The 19656-nt window shown below is 50.7% G+C and overlaps 6 protein-coding genes across 6 annotated transcripts; 3 read left to right on the top strand and 3 right to left on the bottom strand.

Moving 5' to 3' along the window:
• The first annotated feature begins 83 nt into the window (after positions 1–83).
• On the top strand, positions 84–3146 carry P153DRAFT_337488 (uncharacterized protein). The gene is made up of 4 exons (XM_033665741.1): positions 84–1242; positions 2355–2494; positions 2544–2801; positions 2906–3146. Exons 1-4 carry the CDS (start codon positions 117–119, stop codon positions 2960–2962), a joined length of 1581 nt encoding a protein of 526 aa, XP_033525550.1. The 5' UTR covers positions 84–116; the 3' UTR covers positions 2963–3146.
• Positions 3147–3403: 257 nt separating this feature from the next.
• On the top strand, positions 3404–5512 carry P153DRAFT_422101 (NAC-domain-containing protein). Its single transcript, XM_033672347.1, has 6 exons — positions 3404–3676; positions 3786–3844; positions 3894–4206; positions 4795–5190; positions 5246–5332; positions 5388–5512. The coding sequence occupies exons 1-6, from the start codon at positions 3437–3439 to the stop codon at positions 5415–5417; spliced, it is 1125 nt and encodes a 374-aa protein (XP_033525549.1). The 5' UTR covers positions 3404–3436; the 3' UTR covers positions 5418–5512.
• P153DRAFT_365756 (GTP-binding protein) lies at positions 5509–7070 on the bottom strand. The gene is made up of 7 exons (XM_033667885.1): positions 6994–7070; positions 6629–6666; positions 6551–6576; positions 6472–6492; positions 6386–6424; positions 6225–6334; positions 5509–6169 (listed from the first exon to the last, which is right to left on the bottom strand). Exons 1-7 carry the CDS (start codon positions 7010–7012, stop codon positions 5853–5855), a joined length of 570 nt encoding a protein of 189 aa, XP_033525548.1. The 5' UTR covers positions 7013–7070; the 3' UTR covers positions 5509–5852.
• A 1991-nt stretch (positions 7071–9061) lies between these two features.
• P153DRAFT_374929 (uncharacterized protein) lies at positions 9062–9829 on the top strand (the record flags this gene model as incomplete). Its single annotated transcript, XM_033669549.1, has 6 exons — positions 9062–9088; positions 9140–9269; positions 9324–9393; positions 9449–9550; positions 9606–9648; positions 9704–9829. 6 exons carry the CDS (start codon positions 9062–9064, stop codon positions 9827–9829), a joined length of 498 nt encoding a protein of 165 aa, XP_033525547.1.
• A 654-nt stretch (positions 9830–10483) lies between these two features.
• P153DRAFT_287451 (uncharacterized protein) lies at positions 10484–11758 on the bottom strand (the record flags this gene model as incomplete). The annotated part of the gene is made up of 3 exons (XM_033663534.1): positions 10484–10622; positions 10677–11121; positions 11179–11758. 3 exons carry the CDS (start codon positions 11756–11758, stop codon positions 10484–10486), a joined length of 1164 nt encoding a protein of 387 aa, XP_033525546.1.
• An 827-nt stretch (positions 11759–12585) lies between these two features.
• Positions 12586–13916, bottom strand: P153DRAFT_313563 (uncharacterized protein). The gene is made up of 2 exons (XM_033664887.1): positions 13847–13916; positions 12586–13795 (listed from the first exon to the last, which is right to left on the bottom strand). The coding sequence occupies exons 1-2, from the start codon at positions 13859–13861 to the stop codon at positions 12869–12871; spliced, it is 942 nt and encodes a 313-aa protein (XP_033525545.1). The 5' UTR covers positions 13862–13916; the 3' UTR covers positions 12586–12868.
• Between the last annotated feature and the right edge of the window lie 5740 nt (positions 13917–19656).

Genomic DNA, 19656 nt, shown 5'->3' with positions numbered 1-19656 from the left:
CCACACCCGGCCCGTGCATCGTGGCGCAACCACCAATCTCCACACACACCTTGTCCAATCCATCAGCATGCATGCAAGTAACCTCTCCAGCGCTGCTGCCTGGACACAACGCCTGCATGAGAATGGACCTAACACCCATCCGCATACGGGGGAAGAGGAAACCCCCCACAGCACCACCCACCGCAAAACACCAACTATTTCCCACCCCTCCGGCTACAACACAACCCCCGTCTAAACGCCAGAAAACCAAGAAGAAAAATGTTCCAAAACCAGCCATGCCCACCCTCCAAGGCCTCCCCCAGGAACTCTTGGAGATCATCTTCCTCTACAGCATGAACATATCGCTGCCCCGCTGTTGCCCGTCTCTTGGCCGCAAGCTCTCCTCTCGTGCAATAACGCTCGAGTACACCATGCGCCTGTTCTTCCACACAATCAACCAAAAGCGCTTCCACCTAAAACGCAAAACTTCCAGCATCGCGGCTCTCCAATCCCCCCTGCTGTCCTGCCGCTTCTTCACGTGGGACTTCTTCCTGGCATATGTAGCCAAAGCACAGGATGCCCGGATCGACATGCGGGGCAAATTCTGGTACGACGTGACGTTGCCAGTCCCCGGGATAGAGTGCTTTGACGGACTCGTTCCTACCAAGTTCGGCCTCGTGAACTACTTGGGTTTTGCAGAACGCTTCTTTGTCCCCGACAAACTCCTCTGTGGGCCATGGACGGATGGCAAAGTGGCTCTGCTTTATGTTCTGGTCTCGTGGCACGGGCAGATTGACTGGGAGGGCAGTCTAGCTGGAGAGGTGGCGAAGCGTGGGATTAGAGGTGCATTCAAAGAAGGCAACCAGCGTGCAGTCGCGGCGTTGGCTGTCTTGCTTGGTGTTGCAAAGGCCATTGACACGAATATGCTGACAAGTGCGGCCATCGACTCCCGCTGCAATATCAACATTTTTCGCCATCTGTTGTTCAATGCGCAGATAAACCGCCAGATATCATCTGCCACGCTTGACTTTCTGGATCCAGCGCTTTGGGCCGTTGCAGATGCGAATGGTGCGAGAGGACAGATGGTGAAAAACATGCTCAGGAAGGCTGATGCGTTCGAACTGGAATTTGACTTTGATGAGGCTGCTGGCTCGCCCGAGGTCGTGCCATTTCCTTACAAAAGAGGCAGCTTTGACACACTGACTGGCTTTAATGATACAGTACGCGAGAAACTCGAAACCCTGTACAGGAACTACGGATTGGGTAGAGGTGATATGGAGTGACTTCATTTAGAACAAAAGTGGTATGGAGTATCATGAATTGGGACTATGATATGCTAATTACAACTACCCTACAACCCAACCCAACCTACCGAGCTAGAAACACTGCGTTACACCGTTACCCTGTGATAGGACGAGAGTCGTCAAACAAGTTGCTTTGGTCTTTCAAACCCGAAACATTCAAGTCGCAGACATTGCTCGTAAGCCGGTGGAAGCCTAAGTGCTTGATTCTGCGGACTTGTCAGCAACTGCACGATGGAAGTCATGTACAACGAAGACGAAGTTGAGTGTTTCCTCAGTGATCTTGGTGTTTATCACTGTAATCAATCCAGAAGGTCATTTACTATCTAGGCGTGATGTGTTTTAATCATCGGAAAGGGTGTGGAAGGTTTGGAAAAAAGTTGAGACTTACACATGGAATGGTTCCTGCCGACAAGGTGGTCAGCAAGGTGGAGCTACAAAGCAGCTCCAGTCAGTTGTTGCAGTTGTATTGCACAATCTGTTGTATCTGTGCTAAGTCAGTCTCGATTCACTAGTAGTGCAATGAACAGTAGAGGCTGCTTAAGGTGCTCAGGATATGTAAGAAATGGAATATCACAGGTTCGACGCCGTTATGACTCCCCGGCGAGGGAATCCGACGAAGAACTCAATCGCAAATTACATCATCATCGGAAGGGGGAAGGTGAATGTGAGTGAGAAGAGGACTTACTAGTAACGTGAAGGCTCTGCTCTCCCCCAACAAGCAAGCTATGCGCGACAACGACGGCTGTCACCCGCAAATAGGCGGATGCGCACAGAATGTGTACACAGCTCTGCAAGCGTGCACCATAGTTCGAGTCGAGCGCGAGTATAGCAATTGTTGTTTGAGGGAGGCAGTGGTGTTGCAGCAGTGTCAACGCGAGGCAATCGCGAACTTTTTGTCTGGACGTGCCAAGCTCGCTAATTAGCGCAGCACGGCCCAGCACCTGAATATTGCCCATCGCACTCGAACAACTCCATCACGACAAGCAAATATCAACACCGACTCCTATTTCCGACCGGTACGCCTGCAGTACTTCCTCACACTCTTTCTCCCGACCTAACGTTCAACCGCAGCACATACCGACGAAATGGGTGACGCCGATATCACAACGAGCAACTGGAGGCTGGTCGAGGTCGGCCGTGTGGTTCTCTTCAATGAGGGCCAGTACGAGGGCCGGTTAGCCACGGTCGTCGAGATCATCGACCACAAGCGTGTACGATTTGCCCGCCATCTGGAAGCCGTGCAGCGACTCACACAGACAGGTGCTTGTTGATGGTCCTTCCGAGAAGGCCCCCGTTCCCCGACAGGAAGTTGCGCTCGCGAAACTTTCCCTCACCCCGATCGTCATCCCCAAGCTGCCTCGCGCCACCGGTGTCGGCTTCGTCGCAAAGCAGTGGAAGGAGCACAAGGTCCAGGAGAAGTTTGACGAGAGCGCTTGGGCCAAGAAGCGTGCCGCGCTCCACAAGAGGCGGGCGCTGAACGACTTCGAGAGGTTCAAGGTCATGAAGATGAGGAAGCAGGTTGGTCTACCCTTGTCCTTCTCTGGTGGTCGCATATGGTTGTGCATGTCGGATGGGAGACGACACATGGGCTGGATGAGCACAATGGCTAACATGACATGCAGGCTCGCTTCGAGGTCCAGAAGACCTTTGCTAAGATCCGCGCCAGCGCCAAGGCATAAGCTCTCTCTTTTCTGTCGGGTGACAGCGCGTGGTGGTGGTGGCTGCATGCAGGTGCTGGTGAGGCATGACATGCAGTTCATGAGCGTTTCGAAGGCAACCCACGGCATTCCGAAATTCAAGACCTGGGTCCGGGTGAATTATTCAAGTGTTTGGCATGGTGCAATCGGATGGGATGGTTTACAGGCTCTTGCATGCATTCACTTGTAGCAGGAGAGTCAAAAATCCACAATTTCATGAAATCACAACCCGCAACTAGAATTGCCAATTTGATACCCCTTTGAATGAACCAAGCAGCTGTCTTCTGAATGTGACATTGAAGTGAATGGCGCAGACATGGGCGTCATTCCAAAGCTCTCTCGCTAAACCGCCCACACCTTCCGGAGCCCCACTTTGCATTTTGAGCTCCTACCTTACCTCTGAGGAAGATTACCGCACCACCACGACTACCACGACACCCAAACACACACGACATCATGGCCAACCCACGCATTGAAGAGATCGAGGACGAGCCCGAGAAGAAGAGCGTCCAGATCGAGGATGAGGAGTCAAGCGACGAGTCTGAGGGTGAGGAGGGAGGTGAGGCTCAGATCCCCGCGGGCGCCTCTGTTGCCGTGCACTCGCGCAACGAGAAGAAGGCTCGCAAGGCCATTGCCAAGCTCGGCCTGAAGCACATTGACGGCATTACACGCGTCACTCTCCGCCGACCAAAGAACGTGAGTCTTTACGCAGCAATTGGTGGGGGGAAACAGCCCCAGATGGCATACCCCCTCCCCTCGACCTACCGCCAGCATTGCCTTTATCTCAGCTAACACCCAATACCAGATCCTCTTCGTCATCAACCAGCCCGATGTCTACAAGTCGCCCTCGAGCAACACCTGGATGTAAGTCTATCCCGCCTCAGTCGCAATGCACATACTGACCCCGCACCAGCATCTTCGGTGAGGCCAAGATCGAGGACTTGAACTCCCAGGCCCAGGCCTCCGCTGCTCAGCAGCTCGCCCAGGCCGAGGCTTCCACCCACGACCACGCCGGCCATGATCACGACCACGACCACGACCACAGCGAGGACAAGGGCAAGGGCAAGGCCATCGAGGACACCAAGGAGGAGGAAGAGGAGGAGGATGACGACGAGGAGGTCGATGACTCTGGACTTGAGGCCAAGGACATTGAGCTCGTCATGCAGCAAGCCAGCGTCTCAAGGAAGAAGGCCGTCAAGGCTCTCAAGGAGAACGACAACGACATTGTCAACTCTATCATGGCTCTGAGCATATAGACGACCGTGGTGTGGGGAAAAAAGGATGACTTCCTGAGCCTGGCGGCGTTGTAGAGACGTCTGCCCGCTCATGTATAAGAATCTCCAAAATGGATCTTACAAAAGTCGCGTTGTGTTGTTTGTTCGCTGCATGGTGTGTGATGTGATTTGTGAGACGAGAGGCGCAACATGGACAGGTCGGAACTTCGAGAGTTGACTTGTTGAGAAGGGATATGTGAGCCTTGCCATGTCGTGGATGGTGGCACATAGATGTGTTTAGAGATGCATGCATGTGTAGATGCTTATGAAGATGGAAATGCTGATGTAGATATTGAGATCACGTGCCGTGCCAAGATGCTGAGATGCGAGATGCGAAGCGGGAGAAGTTGCGCAACCCGCAGCCACGATCCCCACCACAACCCCATCCAACTCATCACAATGGCCGTCGGAGTACGTTTGTCCCCCTCCAGCGCGCACCTGGGAGCTCCGTCGACAGCAATTCCCGCGTCCGGCGAGCTCCCTCGCCCGCAATGGCACCCCGACGCTAGAACAAGAAAACTAACCTGAGTCCCGCAACAGCGCAGCGCCGCTCTCAAGCTCGACTGGACGAAGCTCGGCACGCAGCTGGGCCTCAAAGGCAACACGGCCGTGTCCCTGCAAGCCTTCAAGAAGCGCAACGACGACGCCCGCCGCAAGGTGACAGTCCTCACGGAGCAGGCCCAGACGGTCGACTTCTCGCACTACCGCTCCATCCTCAAGAACCAGGCCATCGTCGACGACATCGAGAAGCAGTTCAACGCCTTCAAGCCCGCGACGTACGACGTCGGCAGGCAGATCAAGGCCATCGAGGCGTTTGAGGCGCAGGCTGTCAAGAGCGCAGAGGAGACAAAGGCCGTCGTCGACAAGGAGCTGAGCGACTTGCAGAAGACTTTGACCAACATCCAGGAGGCCAGGCCGTTTTCAGACCTCACAGTGGTGCGTATAGCGTGTTGGATTTGGGGCGGCAGATCTGTGCTAACGGAGGACTCAGGACGAGGTTGCGGCTGCTCAGCCAGAGATCGATCAGCGCACCGAGCAGCTCGTTTCAAAGGGTCGCTGGGCTGTTCCGGGCTACAAGGCACGTTTCTACTCCGGCTGGCTGTTCCGTTGCAACACCACTAACACCCTTATAGGAGAAGTTTGGCGATTTGTCCGTACTCTAAACATCTTCTTCCATGTAGCCAAAATATGCCCGGTCTGGCTTGTATTACCACCTATTGTGAATAGTTTCCGGGTTTCAATGCAACCATAGATCACATCGTCTCCTTTGCCGACTTTATGTTTACTGCCCCCTTGTGTGAGTTGTAGGGCGCACTTGGATATGCATTGCCGAGATCCCCGGTCCGTCCCGACTGTGTTGCATGAGCAAACTCGGCTTTTCGTATTCACTTGTTGACCAGTTCATGCCAAAACCACTGCTCATCACGACATGCTTCAATTCCTTCCGCAGTAATTGCAGCGTTGAAAGTAACAACATGATGTAATATCATTTCATACATGCCAACGCCAACGCCGAGTACTTCCAGTGTGCGAAAGACATTCGTACATCATGCTTGCCCCATCCATCCCTTTGATCTCCTCCAACCCTCTCCCGTCTCTTAGACATATTGGCTCAACCAGCGAATACCCTCTCCGTAGCCCTGCCTCATAACCACACTGCACATGAACACCTCAACCGGCCTAATGCCCTCTAGCGGCACCTTGCCCTTGCCCGTCGTCTGGTACAGACCAAGCGCCGAACGCAGTTGGTCCTCGGAGATGGCGTCTGGGTGATCGATCTTGTTACCGAGAATGACGAAAGGTGTGTTCTTGAGCTCCTCCATGGCGAGGAGGGCATCGAGCTCGACTTTTGATTCCGAGAGGCGCTCGTGATCTTTTGCGTCGACAAGGAAGACTATGCCTGAGACCTCGGGGACTGTAGGATGTTAGACTATGTATGGATTGGTGGGTGGGAAGTGAGGGTCATGTACAGTAGTCGCGCCATAGTCGGCGGGCCTGGGCGTGGCCGCCTAGATCGAAAGTTGTGAACTTGACGTTGCCGATTGCGAGCTCTTCCGAAGTCGGGTGCAGGGTTGGCTGGCTGGTGGGCGCATTAGTTGTTGCGGGGAGGAGCGGCGCATGTGGTGCTTACAGGACTGCGACCCTGTCGTTCTTGAGCATGTGTAGAAGCCTGCGGTTGTTAGTTGGCGCTCTCGCGTGCGGATGCAGAGGTCATACGTGGTCTTTCCGGCATTGTCACTACACTCTGGTTAGCCCTTTTGCTCATACGGTCCTTCGAGGATATGGGGAGACGTACAGTCCGAGGAAGAGCAACTTGGCATGCTATTGTATCTTGATTAGCGTCGCTCGGTGTGTTCAACATGGTACTTGTTACCTTGTTCATAAGACCAAGCGAGGACAGAACGTCCCAAACTGTTTATGATTTGTCAGTCCATGCTACTTTGCTTCGCGACGTAGTAGATGTTGCTCCTATCTCCGTGCACATGTGAAGGTTGTCGCATCGTTGCATTGCGACAAGTCCAGGTCCGCTCGCTGTCCCGACCACCATCTGCAGTTCCTACGCATGTGCTTTTATACTGTATGCGGCAGATAACCTTCTAGTTGTTCTCCTCGCTATCTTCGAAAGCGGCGGTATGCGAACAACCCGCATGCAAGACGGACGAAGTAAGGATGACGTGAACTTACACCTGTCCCAACATTAGCAACGAAACACCAAAGATTCGTTCCAGGGGAAGACTTACCAATCGATAATCCACATGATTACAGAAAACGCTCTGAAGGTTGTGTATGCGTAATGGGTTAGGAGTAGCTTGGGAGACTCGGAAACGTGGATGCGTCGGGCAAGTTGTTCGGCGGGCGAGATGCAGCTAGGTATCCCTGTAATTTTAGTGGATCTTCACGTGTGAAGCCGTTCACTACGCCAAAATGGAGCTTGGCTAAGATCACCCACTAAGTATCCCTGTACTCAGTAGAAATTTGAATCTTGAGATGGTTGCATAGCTGAAACTCAGAGTGCTGAGTGTTCAAACCCTTAGGAGTAAACTCAAAGGGGACAGAACAGGCACAACCTCAAGATTATTATCACAATGACGTCTCAGTATACTAACGTGAGATGCCATTCGCATATTCCTCTAGTGGGTGATCACCGATTGCTTGGGTATGCTGTGTTCAACCTGCTCATTCATCGTATAATGCATGATGACACAGTCAGCTGTGGTGGAGTAACCTTGTGAAACCACCATCACGGAGACCCCCAGTATCAAACCTGTCTGACAGCGGATTGTGCTCTGTCAAGCGCATGTTTTGTCTCTTGGATCGTACTGCAGTGAGTTGTGGCAGAGACACAATGACGAACTAGTAGAAGGTCTCCAACAAGATTGGCCTGTTGTAATATCAAAGAACTTACACGCCCACCCGATCTGGACAACATAACGGCTATTCTGTGGTATAGCCTCGTGGCTTGTGAGATGAATGATAATGGGTACCGGATATCGCATCTTCCGTGACGCCCTGCAACATCAGTCGGGGTCACCGTGCCCATATGACGTCTATACATTTCAGATTCGAAACCGAGTACAAAAATATGGGTTGTGTCGTGAACGATCGAATTAACAGCGGTGAGGTTGATCCTGCAGAGTGGCTTAGCGCTGAACTAGCCACACAACGTTAACGTCTGTCCCCGTAACCGTCAGCACATAGATCAGCATCAGCCTCAACTTCACTTCTACTTTCCACATGCGCTTAGTCAAATACCAGCATGGCTACCCTTACTGTTGTACGCACGGAAAGTCGAGTATCCGAACGCACGTCAGATCCGCTGTGTCGGGTCTACCGCTTGAGCCTCACAGCGAACTTCACCACGGGCATGCAGAGCTGAATGCTAGGCGCCGAGAGGCACATACTAACTCAAGAGATAACATCGTGTCAACGGTGATGGCATCTTGACTGGTGTTTCATGGGTTTCCGAGATGCACTTGTGATCACGAAAGCGTGTTCGCATCTTCTATAACCCGATAACGACAGATGCCGACCCTTACCAACGTTTCCAAGGCTGACAGATCCATGCCATCATCTGAGATCCTCAGATCGACCGGGCCGTGACCATGGGCATGGCCACAGCTTATGTTCCAGTCATCTCCTCCGTGCTCAACAGGCGGCAGCTTCGTCGATGGAAGCCAAGAGGATGCTAAACACATGATTTGGCCGCACAGATACTTCACTATGTTGAGGCTGATGCTACACTTCCACACACGAACTCATTCTCACTCTATACCCCTGCCTCGGACCCTCATATAGCTGGCTTCTGACTTCTTGATATGATCAATTTGTGTTGTCGGACAATTCCATGACAGTGTGGCTTTCCGGGTGTGAGCGTTACTGGGTTTCGTCCGAGCTGTGTTCTCTCGATGGGTTGATCACCATACTTCATTTAGTCTTCAGCTGTAGTCACAGCTCCATGTTCTCAATCAACACTGAGCTGAGTGATTGTATATAATGGTATGGGGTCAATCATTCACTGCTTCATCACAGCACAAGCGTTTTCTTCAGCTTCCTATTTGAATCATCACTACCATCTTGGATTCTTTTTGACATATAGCCTTCCAATTCCAGCACCAGACTGTTCGTTACACATCCTCGACCAAACCCACAAGAGGAAGACAATCAAAAGCTCTTTTGTCAAGTCATTTGTACCTCACCGTTCAACCGACTTTACATGTCCACCCATTCACTATCGTCCACCAACACGGACTTCAGCGAGTACGACAGCCCACCAGCCCGCAACTACCGTATTCCTAGTTTCCAAAGAATGCCCTCCACTCGCAGAATATCAATGGTATAGTGTTCCCCACCCCAACAGTGTTTACCCATACCGACAAGAACCCAGATCGAGAAGGAGCAGTACATACAAGTTCTACGATCCCACCAAGTCAACACCGTAGTCGAGCTGCGCCGCATCGAGAAAGTATTTGCAGTGCTAGGCACTCCCGATGTCAGCGAGCCTATGACAGCTGCTTGTAAGCAGACATCATCAACATAGTACTAGGCTGATACTAACACCTCGCCCTCAGGGTCATACTACGTGACCTACCACAGCTTGCTAACCGAGCTACGTGCACTGACTAAGAACTATCCCTTCAGGTCAGTTCGCATCCCCACCATTGAAATTCACAACACATTGACATGACAATGATAGCTCGGAGTGTTTAGAAGAGGCAAAACGTCGCGTCTACACTGATCCCGCATCCAACCGCTCGTGGAACTTGTGCTGGTTGGTCCTTAACAAGATCGAGACCGAGTAGGTGCCCCCTGCGAGTACACGGCAATACTTGGTTGGTTTCTGATCTTTCTAGTCAACTCATTCCGCACTATGCTTGTCACCAGGCGTCACAACGGGTACGTCGTCTTGAGAGACCCTCGAATTGCTGGATGAGATGCTAATCCCATGTAGTCAATGTGGGGAGGTTGCACTCCTTCGCCAGATCAAGTCACTCTTCTCACCAATGCTTTTGTAGTAGAGTGGAACTGGGCTATGGGCCAGATGTTGCGTCACTGGGAGCAGCCACCAACACGATAAACGGCAATGCATATTCGAGATAGTGTTGATCACTGACAAATAGATAGGGGATGATTGTGATGGCGTTTCGTTTGTTTTTGCATCCTTCACTCTTGTCTGGTTTTGTTTTTGCATTAACTCTGTTTCCTTCTCGCTTCAGCGTTGCTTCTGTGGAGCTTTGGACTATCCGATTGGTCTGTTGTTTGGCCTGGCCACGTATGTAGACAAGTCGGCAACATTGATGTCCATAGGATCGCGTACAATGACATGAAGCCTTACTCGATATCCTCATCGCCGATCCAGCTTAGTAGCCTGGAGTTCATATCCAATTATACATTGTTTCATCCGTCGCCTTCGCCCTCATCTCTCGTCACTAGGAGTCGCCACGGATCTTGTTCCCAGCGTATCATTCTTTCATGTTGTCTTCCCAAAGCTCGTCACGAATACGTAGTATGCCAATGTCGTCCGGCGGCTGCATGTACCGTGAGAGCGTAGTGTACTTTCCTTTAACACGTCATGCCAGATGTGAGAAAGGTTGGACTTGAGTCATGCCAAATATCACCACGAATGTCCGTGATATCCACCACCGAAGCATGCTGGCGTCGGTTGGTTTTGACTGGGCATGCAGTCCATTCCGCCGTTTATGAATGCTCGTTGCACAGAAGGACATGTTGTTCATCCAAATGAGGACTGCACACATGCATGAGCAATGACGAATATCGTCAATCCCATCCACGTGGAGCACGTTCCAAAGACGGTCGACGCCGAAGAAGGGAGTGGTTGGCCCTTCACTTCCATATCGGCAGGACGTTCTCTGTTGATCAATCAGTCTCTGCAGAGCTTGAAGCGAACCAGAATATATACATACACAACATCCGGCGCGTCAAAGAAAGCATGCTTCACCCTCTCCCCATCTTGCAGCTGCTCGTTCGTTATAACGGTCTCCTCATTCGGAAAATCCATAATAGGCATGTTGGGATAGAAGCCCTTCTTCTTGATGATATAACGTGCTTGAGCATACAAGGCATAATTTTCTGCGTTGTTAGCGGCATCGTATGGCATCTGAACTGAGAGCACTGCAAGGATCTTTGATCGCACGACTCCGTAGGCGTATTTCAAGGTCTGCATATTGTTTGGATCTCTGCCGCCTGGACACTCATTCAAGACTCCAGCAAGGACGGAAGTGTTCATGGGTCCCTGGGAGACACTTAACAGCCACTCTTTGGGCGAGTTTGCGGGAGCAGGAATAGGTTTCGCGACTATGGCGTGTCCGATTTCGGAGAAGTGCATGACCATGCGAGCCCACAGGGTCGCTGTTCCTCCTGTTAACGTGATGTCCTGGGCTTTTTACGGGGATTTCATGGACTTACCTCGATTATAATAATTGTGCAGTATCTCTCTTTCCGCCTGATTGTTGGCCTTCTTATCAACCTTCTCATCTAACTCGTCCAGGTCGAAGTAGTCCTGGCAGAAGTTTATGTGGGGGTCATTCCCGATATTATATGCCGTGTGCCTTCCATCTCTTGGGTTTCCAATCTGACATATATCTATGGGGTCGTCGCATCGCACGTGAATATCCGAGTTTGGAGTGCCGGGACCTCCCACCACGTTGGCGTATTGCGCGGCACGTTGCAAGTTCTCGCCGACCATGGTACTGTAGTTCCTCCTCGTCGGCGTGTACCCGAAGAACTCGACGGCAGGCTGGTCGTTGGGATCGTATGGGATGGCCGCTAGAAATAACGACGTCATTTCTGCGAAACCAGATCGTATATCCTCGAGGTTGGAGAAGGAGCAGCCCTCGCCGCCGGTCAAGGCTGTGGCATATTCGGCGTGGGCCTTGACATCCTCTTTGATCTCGACGATGAGATTATCTGGGACGGCGAGTGCGTGGGCTAACAGGGAGGCAGAGAGGAATGTTCGTAGGTGGAAAACACTGCGGCAAGAGAACATCGCAATTCGCTCTTCGGAAGTCCGACTTCGTTCTTCATGTAGGAAAGACGTCCTTAGTAGTCATTCAATCCCTTCGATCTCTCAAGGTGTGGTAGTCCGGTAATTATGGCAACCGCAGGCCTCTTCGTCCACTTTCGAGGCAGATGTGAGTGTGAATGCACAACATAACTCGCCGCGGTTTCAACTCCAGACGTCTGAGACGCTACGAGCACACAAGCGTCTGTGATGCAAAGTGATGGCTGACTTGCCTAACTACTCTAACGCAAAAGCGGCTGGTGGGGGCTAGAACGTCTGTGCTTGTCGCCGATCTTACTTCGAAATTTGCTTTTTCTTAGGGTTGTGGCGATGCAATCCTTGCTCTAAGATGTTCAGCTCCTTGTTCCCAGATACCTAATTACTAATCTATCCACACATCAAAGTACACTCCAATATTGCTACTGGACTATGGTCTTGCGAAGGAAGGTGCTCGGCGACTCTTGTGTTTAGAGTTGTATTTATCCATGATCGTGTCGCGTGTAATCGAATTGGGAAGGCATGAATCGGGGATGAAACGTTATTCGTCCAACATGACGATCTATCCAGCCTCTAGAGAACTCTTGGAATCCTGGGCAGATAGGGGTTAAGCCGAGTACCGACGATGGGCGGCGGGGAGCTGATAGTGGAGGACCTTGGCAAGAATAGCCAGGCGCCCAGGCACCCGATTCCCCAGCCGGCCGTTATCCGGAATCGGACTAATTTTTCATACATCTAGAGCTATCTTTAATTGCGCACTCATCAAGCTAATCGCGACACGCCACATAGTTATATTACAATTAATCAACTTCAACGTCCTTACATGCGCCTGCCGTCTTGGCGACTATGTGCAGGGGGATGTAAACAGGTGTTCATTACTAAATTTCAAGAACAGGATATATAGTTGGACGAATGCACTGGGTGTGGTGACCATACGTGAAAAGGGATCGATGTATCTTCTTCGAGTCAACGTTGAATTTGATCGTCTTTGGGTCGAGAAACAACCCGACGGACATGTGCATTGTCTGCAAGAGCGTATTCGCATGACGATTGAGAACCCCAACCTTCATCCCCTCGGATTCACACTCTCTTAGAGTTCTAAAACTCAGGTTCATCGTCCGAATCCTGGGTCACAAGTTCGAAAGTCTCAGCACGTTCCATCACTTCAACGGCGTCCCTCGCAAGCCCGCTTGTCCTCTCGCTCACGTCCTTCATCTTGCCAATTTCTGCAAATCTGTCCTTCCAGAGCGCCCAGCGCTTCTTGCTGAACTCACCTTTTCCTTTCCACAGTTCTCCACCTCTTGCAGGATTACCCTCAAGGCTGTTCGAGGGGGTGAGATCTTTCTCTTTATGGAACAATGCCTTTCCCATGCCAAAGATCCACATCGCCGCGGCCGGCACCGACATATCCAACTTTTGCGCCGCAGTCGTGCGCTCGTCGTCTTGCTTGACCTCTTCCAGCGCTTCACGCATCATCCATATAGCGTACAGGGACAGATCCTGGATATCTTTCAGAGTGATGCGAGCAAAGAACATGTTTACGTTGGCCCAAGCATCTATCTCGATCTGCGAGACACTGCCTTCGTCTGCTGATGCTGTTGGATTGTCGTTGAGAACCTCGCGACACGCCATACCGAAATCGGTGAGAGAGCTGTAAAGGTAGTTGTACTTCTCATTTCCGGGAATCGAGTGGTTCTTGAATGCGCCCACGAGATCTATGACTTTCACGTGTTTGTCTGTGTCGTGGAACGTAGTGCGTCTTGCTGAGTGGATAATGCTGTACCACAAGTCCCAAAAGTTCACGTCGTCCAGTCTGCTCTCGGAAATCTTTTTGTCGATTGGGTCGCACAATTTGTGTGTTGCCTCTGCGAGGTCAACCTCCTCGTTCACATACTTCTGGATGGTGGGGTAGTAGATGCTCTTATCCTCTGGACCGAACGACCCGCGAATCTTTGCGATCTGATCAATCTTGACAGAATCATCTTGCTGACCAGCGACCACGTCCTTGATCTTCGAATCTTGTTTCTGTGTGGTGGCGTCAGCTCCAGGAGAATGCAGCGGATGAGCGACGATTACCTCTCTGTTAGACATTTTGCTTGCTGTGTGATCAAAAGCAAAATTTCGTATTTGACGGGCGACAATGAGATGTTGGATACGTGGTATTGTTTTACATAGTAAAGCCATGATATGATGTCACGGTGGCGGTGCAAGTATAGCACGTGTCCTTAACAATTTGTTCTGCACTAGGAACACCTGGAGCACGTTGCGATATCAAGTGTGGGGGCATCTACGGCCGTATACCCCAATGTGGAAGTTCGGAACCTCATTTTCTTAACGCACTTTAGTTGTACCAATCGATACGAGCATGTTGCAGCAGGCCTCAAGTTTTCGTTAACAACAAAACATTGGCTGTGTGTGAGTGACGCATCGGTTGAAAAAAGCAAGCTATCTCGGTTCGCTACTGACTAGTCAGCCTATCGGAATTGAGACTCGAAACTGTCATGTCAGTATCCTGACAGAGGCCATGCTCGACGTGGCGTCGATGCAGCCTGTCACACTCGCTTAAATACTACAACGCCCCACTCGCCCTCGGCTTAGACTAGATACTACTGAGACATATGTTAGGCTTCCGTGGAGCATGACTTGCGAGCGAACAAGCTAGCACATGACGGCAAGTTATCTGGATAATTTACTGACAGCACGCGTTCGATTGACCACGTTCTGGGCTCGAGTACTACACATGTACGGACGTTTTGACACATCCCATGTCAACTATAACAACCCCTGCGGCCGTTCATCTTCAGTTCGAGTCATCGCTACCCTAGCAATGCGCGGTTTGCTGGTGAAGTGAGGACTATAACAGGTAGCTGAGAATGTTTCGAAGTCTTTCAAATCGCGTTTCGTTGAGTTTAGGAAACTTTTATAGAATGTCAAATTAGTGCGTTCGTCATTGAGTAGGTTCATACCTGTTCGACTAATCCTTACCATGCGTCGTTGAATTGGCTTCTACCACGCTATCGTGATCCGCAATCGTAGATGTGCAAACAATGTTAGCAGGCAATGTTTGCAGAAGAAGCGTCTTCAATTCAAGCGCTTGATAACATGATTGCACTTGCGAATAACGCCACTGTTACCAAGAGTCCTGCTAGTTTCTACAATCGCCAACTACCTCTTCAATTCCCTTCCCCTTTCTTCTAGTAATGCCGGTGTCTTTTACACCAGACGGTCTTGAACAATCTAGTACATGATACCTCACCGCTATGACTAAGTCCGACTTCCTCGTAGGATAAGAGTGAACTGGGTATACCAATCTGAATTACAGTTCGCAAATACCTTTCATGAGTGGGAGAATATGACGGCGATATGTTACACAGTCACCTAGGTTAGCACCCTAACAGCCATTTCCACTTCCCCATGAAGCGAACGATTCGGGTTTGATTGGCGCAAGAGGGACTACTTGTACACTCTAACAATGCCCTATCAGTAAAAACAAGCATCTGCATGTATTTCCCATGAGGTTCAGTCATGCTACCAAATTCCGCCTCGTACTAAACAAAGCCATCGTCACTCGCATGCATTTACTCAATTTGATAGAGTATCTAGTTATCGTTGCCAGGTATCCGCTACACAGGAGGAGTTGGAATGGCCCATAACGTGAAGCTGGTGCCAAGATTGAGAGCTTCATTAACCTCAAATACTTTTGTCTTTATTCAAACATCCCGACCCTAGTCCTTATCGTAGTCTGAAATCATTGGGTAGATCTTGAATGAGTGCGGACCTACCCCTCGGACCTGAGCGGCACGAAGACATGCCCTGACTGAGACTGCGATTAGAGGATCATGATACCACCATCCTAAGCAAACATCTTCACGCAGCTTAACATGCCACTGGCTAGGTAGTCCACATGCGACCCTGCAGCCACTAAAGAATGCAACATACTCAAGATTCACCGCGGCACAATCTAGACACCTCCTCGTTAACCTCAACGAGACCAATTAGTAGGGCAGGTATGTAACAAGCGTCGAGGGGCTGAAGAGAGTATAACTGTCTCAGACACAAGATAACGACCGAACACCGCAAGAAGTAGTGCAAACCACCAGGTCATATATCAAGGAGTTCGTTTGCATTCTGTGCCGCTGAAAACTACGATGGAATACAACGTCAAATTCGACGTCGCTATGTTATGTCTGTAGGCTACAGCGCCCCACACAAGTCTACTTTCGGGGCTCAAGAACACTGTTGTAGCTCTTACGTACCGCTCATGCAGGAACATCTCTACATGCTCGCGCTTTACATATACGTCTATTCTTCCTTGGTTTTCGTTCCGAGAGTATATCGCCAGGCGGCTTGGTAAGAGTTTTGCGTATGTTTTTCTCTTTCTTTGCTATATATATAGTAACGCGGCCATGTAAAGAGATGATTGTAGAGTGCATTTACTCAGCCTCAACGTAGTTACATAGAGAAGATGTTGGTTCACGGTAGGAAGAAGCATACCAAGGTAAGTTTTGAGCAAGTTTACGTATGAGAATCCATATTTGATTATGTTCGCAAACTGTTTTTATCGACCCTTGATCTCGCCCCAGACAAAGAAGCAACCATTGCCATCAATGAAGAAAGACATAGAGGAATAGCTAGAGCTGCTTTTGGCGAGCTCATCGTACGCTATCTTTGCGCAGAACCGAGTATGTTCTGACGCTCTGATACATGATAGAACAGTAAATCAGAATAGAAACGACGAGGAAACAATATGGAACATGATATGGCGAGTTAAATACGTCAGACACATTTTTCTGCTTACCGGATATCAACGATCTTCTACGACGCAGAGAGCAGCGACGCCACCATATCTGACCCTGATATAAGCTTGTTGTATCAGAAGCGGATGACACGATCTCCTCTGAGTCCATAGATATGATAAGGTCAGTCGCCTTCTGCTTGTAATACTGCATTGTTGACAAGAACGCAGGCACGTGTAGTTAACTACTATACACGAATACACTAGTGTCGCAGCAGGTATATACAGTCACGAGCCGCGTACTGAGCTATCGGTCGATCGGTATTTTGGTCGCGACAACTAGTAATATCTAGGAGTTTCTTAAAACAGGATAAGATTAATAGCTTAACAAACTTTTTAATGTAGGATTAGGCCCGTGTGAATGCCTCTAGATGTAGACAATAGAAGACTATCCGTGATAGCTTCGAAGGTTGATCTCTACGCGAGGCGTGTTCTAGCCAAGCAATAGGACGGCGATCAGACAGGTCTATCTGCCAGATTCGGGTAACCTTCACTCCTGTCTCTTGCAGGTAGTGCTCACATCTATTTGCAAGATGAACGCCCCACGTTTCCTAGGAAAGATATCCAACAGTAACAGCCCCTTGGCGTGGACACTTATCTTATAGGACCTAAACTGGCTTAAGAGCTTAAACATTGCAAAATTCAACGTGTCATTGCTGGTTGCATAGTTGCGGTGGATGGTCAGACACCATGACAGAACAACCAGTGGTGCGTCGTATGACCCAAATGGCTTAACAATAAGCCGCTTATCCATGTCAAGGCCTGGAATATTAGCCAGTTGTAGCTCATTCCTTACTGCATTGGCGAAATCAGCATCTAGACGTGCGTCTCCAGCTGATGACCATGTTGTAGGATTCTCATGGATTGTAGGAAAGAAATGAGGGGAGGAGAGGGGTATAATCTCCGTGTGCGTAAAAGCTCCACGTTCGATGGATGGTCTGGAGACAATTCGGGTGTAATTGCAACTACATCATCAATAGTTTCTGATGCTGTAGCGTTGATGTTGTGTAGGCGCTCAATTATAAGAGGTAGGCGAAACGGTTTAACTTTCCTGAACTCGAGCAACTCGTCTTGATTGAAGAGCTTGGAGTCGTCAATACGAGAGGAAGTGGATGGGGAGGCGAGGAAGCGGACGATGGTGGTACGATATAGGACGAGGAGCATATCGATATACCAGTTGGTGTTACAGAAGAAAGGCCCAAGTGAGGCATGACAAGTCTTAAATCTTGACCATTCCTGGTCAACATGCCAACCTCGAGCGAAGGGGTACGTCAGCGAGGTCGCAGCACAAAGTCCAAAAGCCCTGGTCTGGTAGTCGCCACAGCCCGACAACCAAGAACATATACATACCCCATCCACAGCTACGTCCGTCTACTGCCTACACGCTGCGCTGTTCACAGCCTGTTTACAGCGTGGTATCTGCCTGCCTAGCTTGAGGGGTTTGTTCTTCGCAGCCTCCATTGCGCACATATTCACACTCTGACCAACAGCCCAGCCGACATTCTTCGCTCGGACGTGTAGACGTCCACTTTTCAAAAACAGTGACCACAGCTCCGTTTTGCCGTAGACGTGTAACTCCTCCGAGGAGACCACCCATAGTTGTATTCGCTCTCCCATTCATTCCGTGCATCTGCATCATACCGCCCACGTCTTATGTAGTCGCTACAACATTTCTAAATGCACGAGTGAGTCACCTCCCAACTTCACACAAGAGCAGTACCAAGAGCGTCAGCACGTTATCGTCGACGATTTATCACGCACATCAGTGCGATGTTTTACATAGATCGTAGCTTCAGCGCCGGGTTGCGATGTGTGTGTGATTGTGTGGATAGGTGTATTCCGGTTGTTGTGCGGGGCGACTGGATCAGGTTGGCCGTCGAAGTGTTGAGGACGCATGTCGGTGAAGGGTAAGAGTATATAGGTAGAGCAGAAGTAAAGCGCTGGGCAGTGATAAGTGGTTTTGTGGTAGTTTTGTGGGAGGGAGGAGGCTGGTGATAGGGGGTAGTTTGGGATAGTTCTGTCTGAGTTGGAAAGACGAAGTGACGATGGGGAAGTGGAGGAGTGATGCGTGAGGTGAGCCTGCTTACATCGAGTGGGTACGTGGAGTAAAACGATAATGTGCTTAACCTATTCTTGCGGAATCAACTTCTACTACCCACCCAACTTCATCACTACCACTACATTCCCCCACCATCACCCACCATACACCTCACCACAACAACCCCCTCCTCCCTCCCCTCCAGCCCCACATATTACCCTCAAACCACCGGCCCAATCCCAAACCAATCCGGCCTCCGTTCATGAACCCACATCCCATGCCCAACCATCCTCCCATGCCACCCCACCAAGCTCCCCCCAATCCACCCCACCGTCCACAGCACACCCACCGCCTTCCAAAACACCCCCTCCCTACACCCCACACTGACACCAAAATCCACAACCTGGTCTTCCAGCATAACAACAACAGCCTGCGCCATGAAAAACGCCATCGCGCCATCATCGTTAAACGACCGATGACATAGCATGGACCCGCCCGCGTGCACGACGCCAGACGCGAAGAAGCCCGCGAACAGCTGCACGTACTTCGATGCGAAGGAGCCGCGGCGTAGATGGAGGATGTCGCGTGCTAGGAAAGTGCCGGGCGCGGAGCAGATGCGGCGGCACATTTGGTGCCAAGTAGATCTTCAATATACCGTTAGCAAGCGCACTTACACAGCACAGCACATAAGATGTATGTAAAAAACTCACCCCCAAGCAGTCCTAACGCGCACCATCCCGCCCAGCTCCCCAAACGCGCGCGGACACTCACTCGGCGCTGCTAGATGCGTCGCCACGGCCACAATCCCGCACACCGTGTTCATCATCTCCAGACTCACGCAGGTAAGCACGACATGGACCCACGCGAACCAGAAGCGGTGCCAGAAGGGGTAGTGGACGATAGGTAGAGCTGGTTTAGAGGCGGCGATGTCGAGCCAGGAGCCGTGTGGGGAGGCGGCGGTGTAGGCGTAGATTGCGTCTTCGATGAGGTAGAAGATTGCTGCGCGGAGGGTTTTGCGCGCGATGAAGCGTCTAGGGGGGGGGGTTAGTATGG

The sequence above is a fragment of the Dothidotthia symphoricarpi genome, assembly GCF_010015815.1.
Source record: "Dothidotthia symphoricarpi CBS 119687 unplaced genomic scaffold P153scaffold_7, whole genome shotgun sequence".
In the NCBI taxonomy this organism is placed as follows: Eukaryota; Fungi; Ascomycota; class Dothideomycetes; order Pleosporales; family Dothidotthiaceae; genus Dothidotthia; species Dothidotthia symphoricarpi.
Note: the sequence above shows the minus strand (reverse complement) of the source record. Positions and strands in the feature narration are given on the sequence as shown.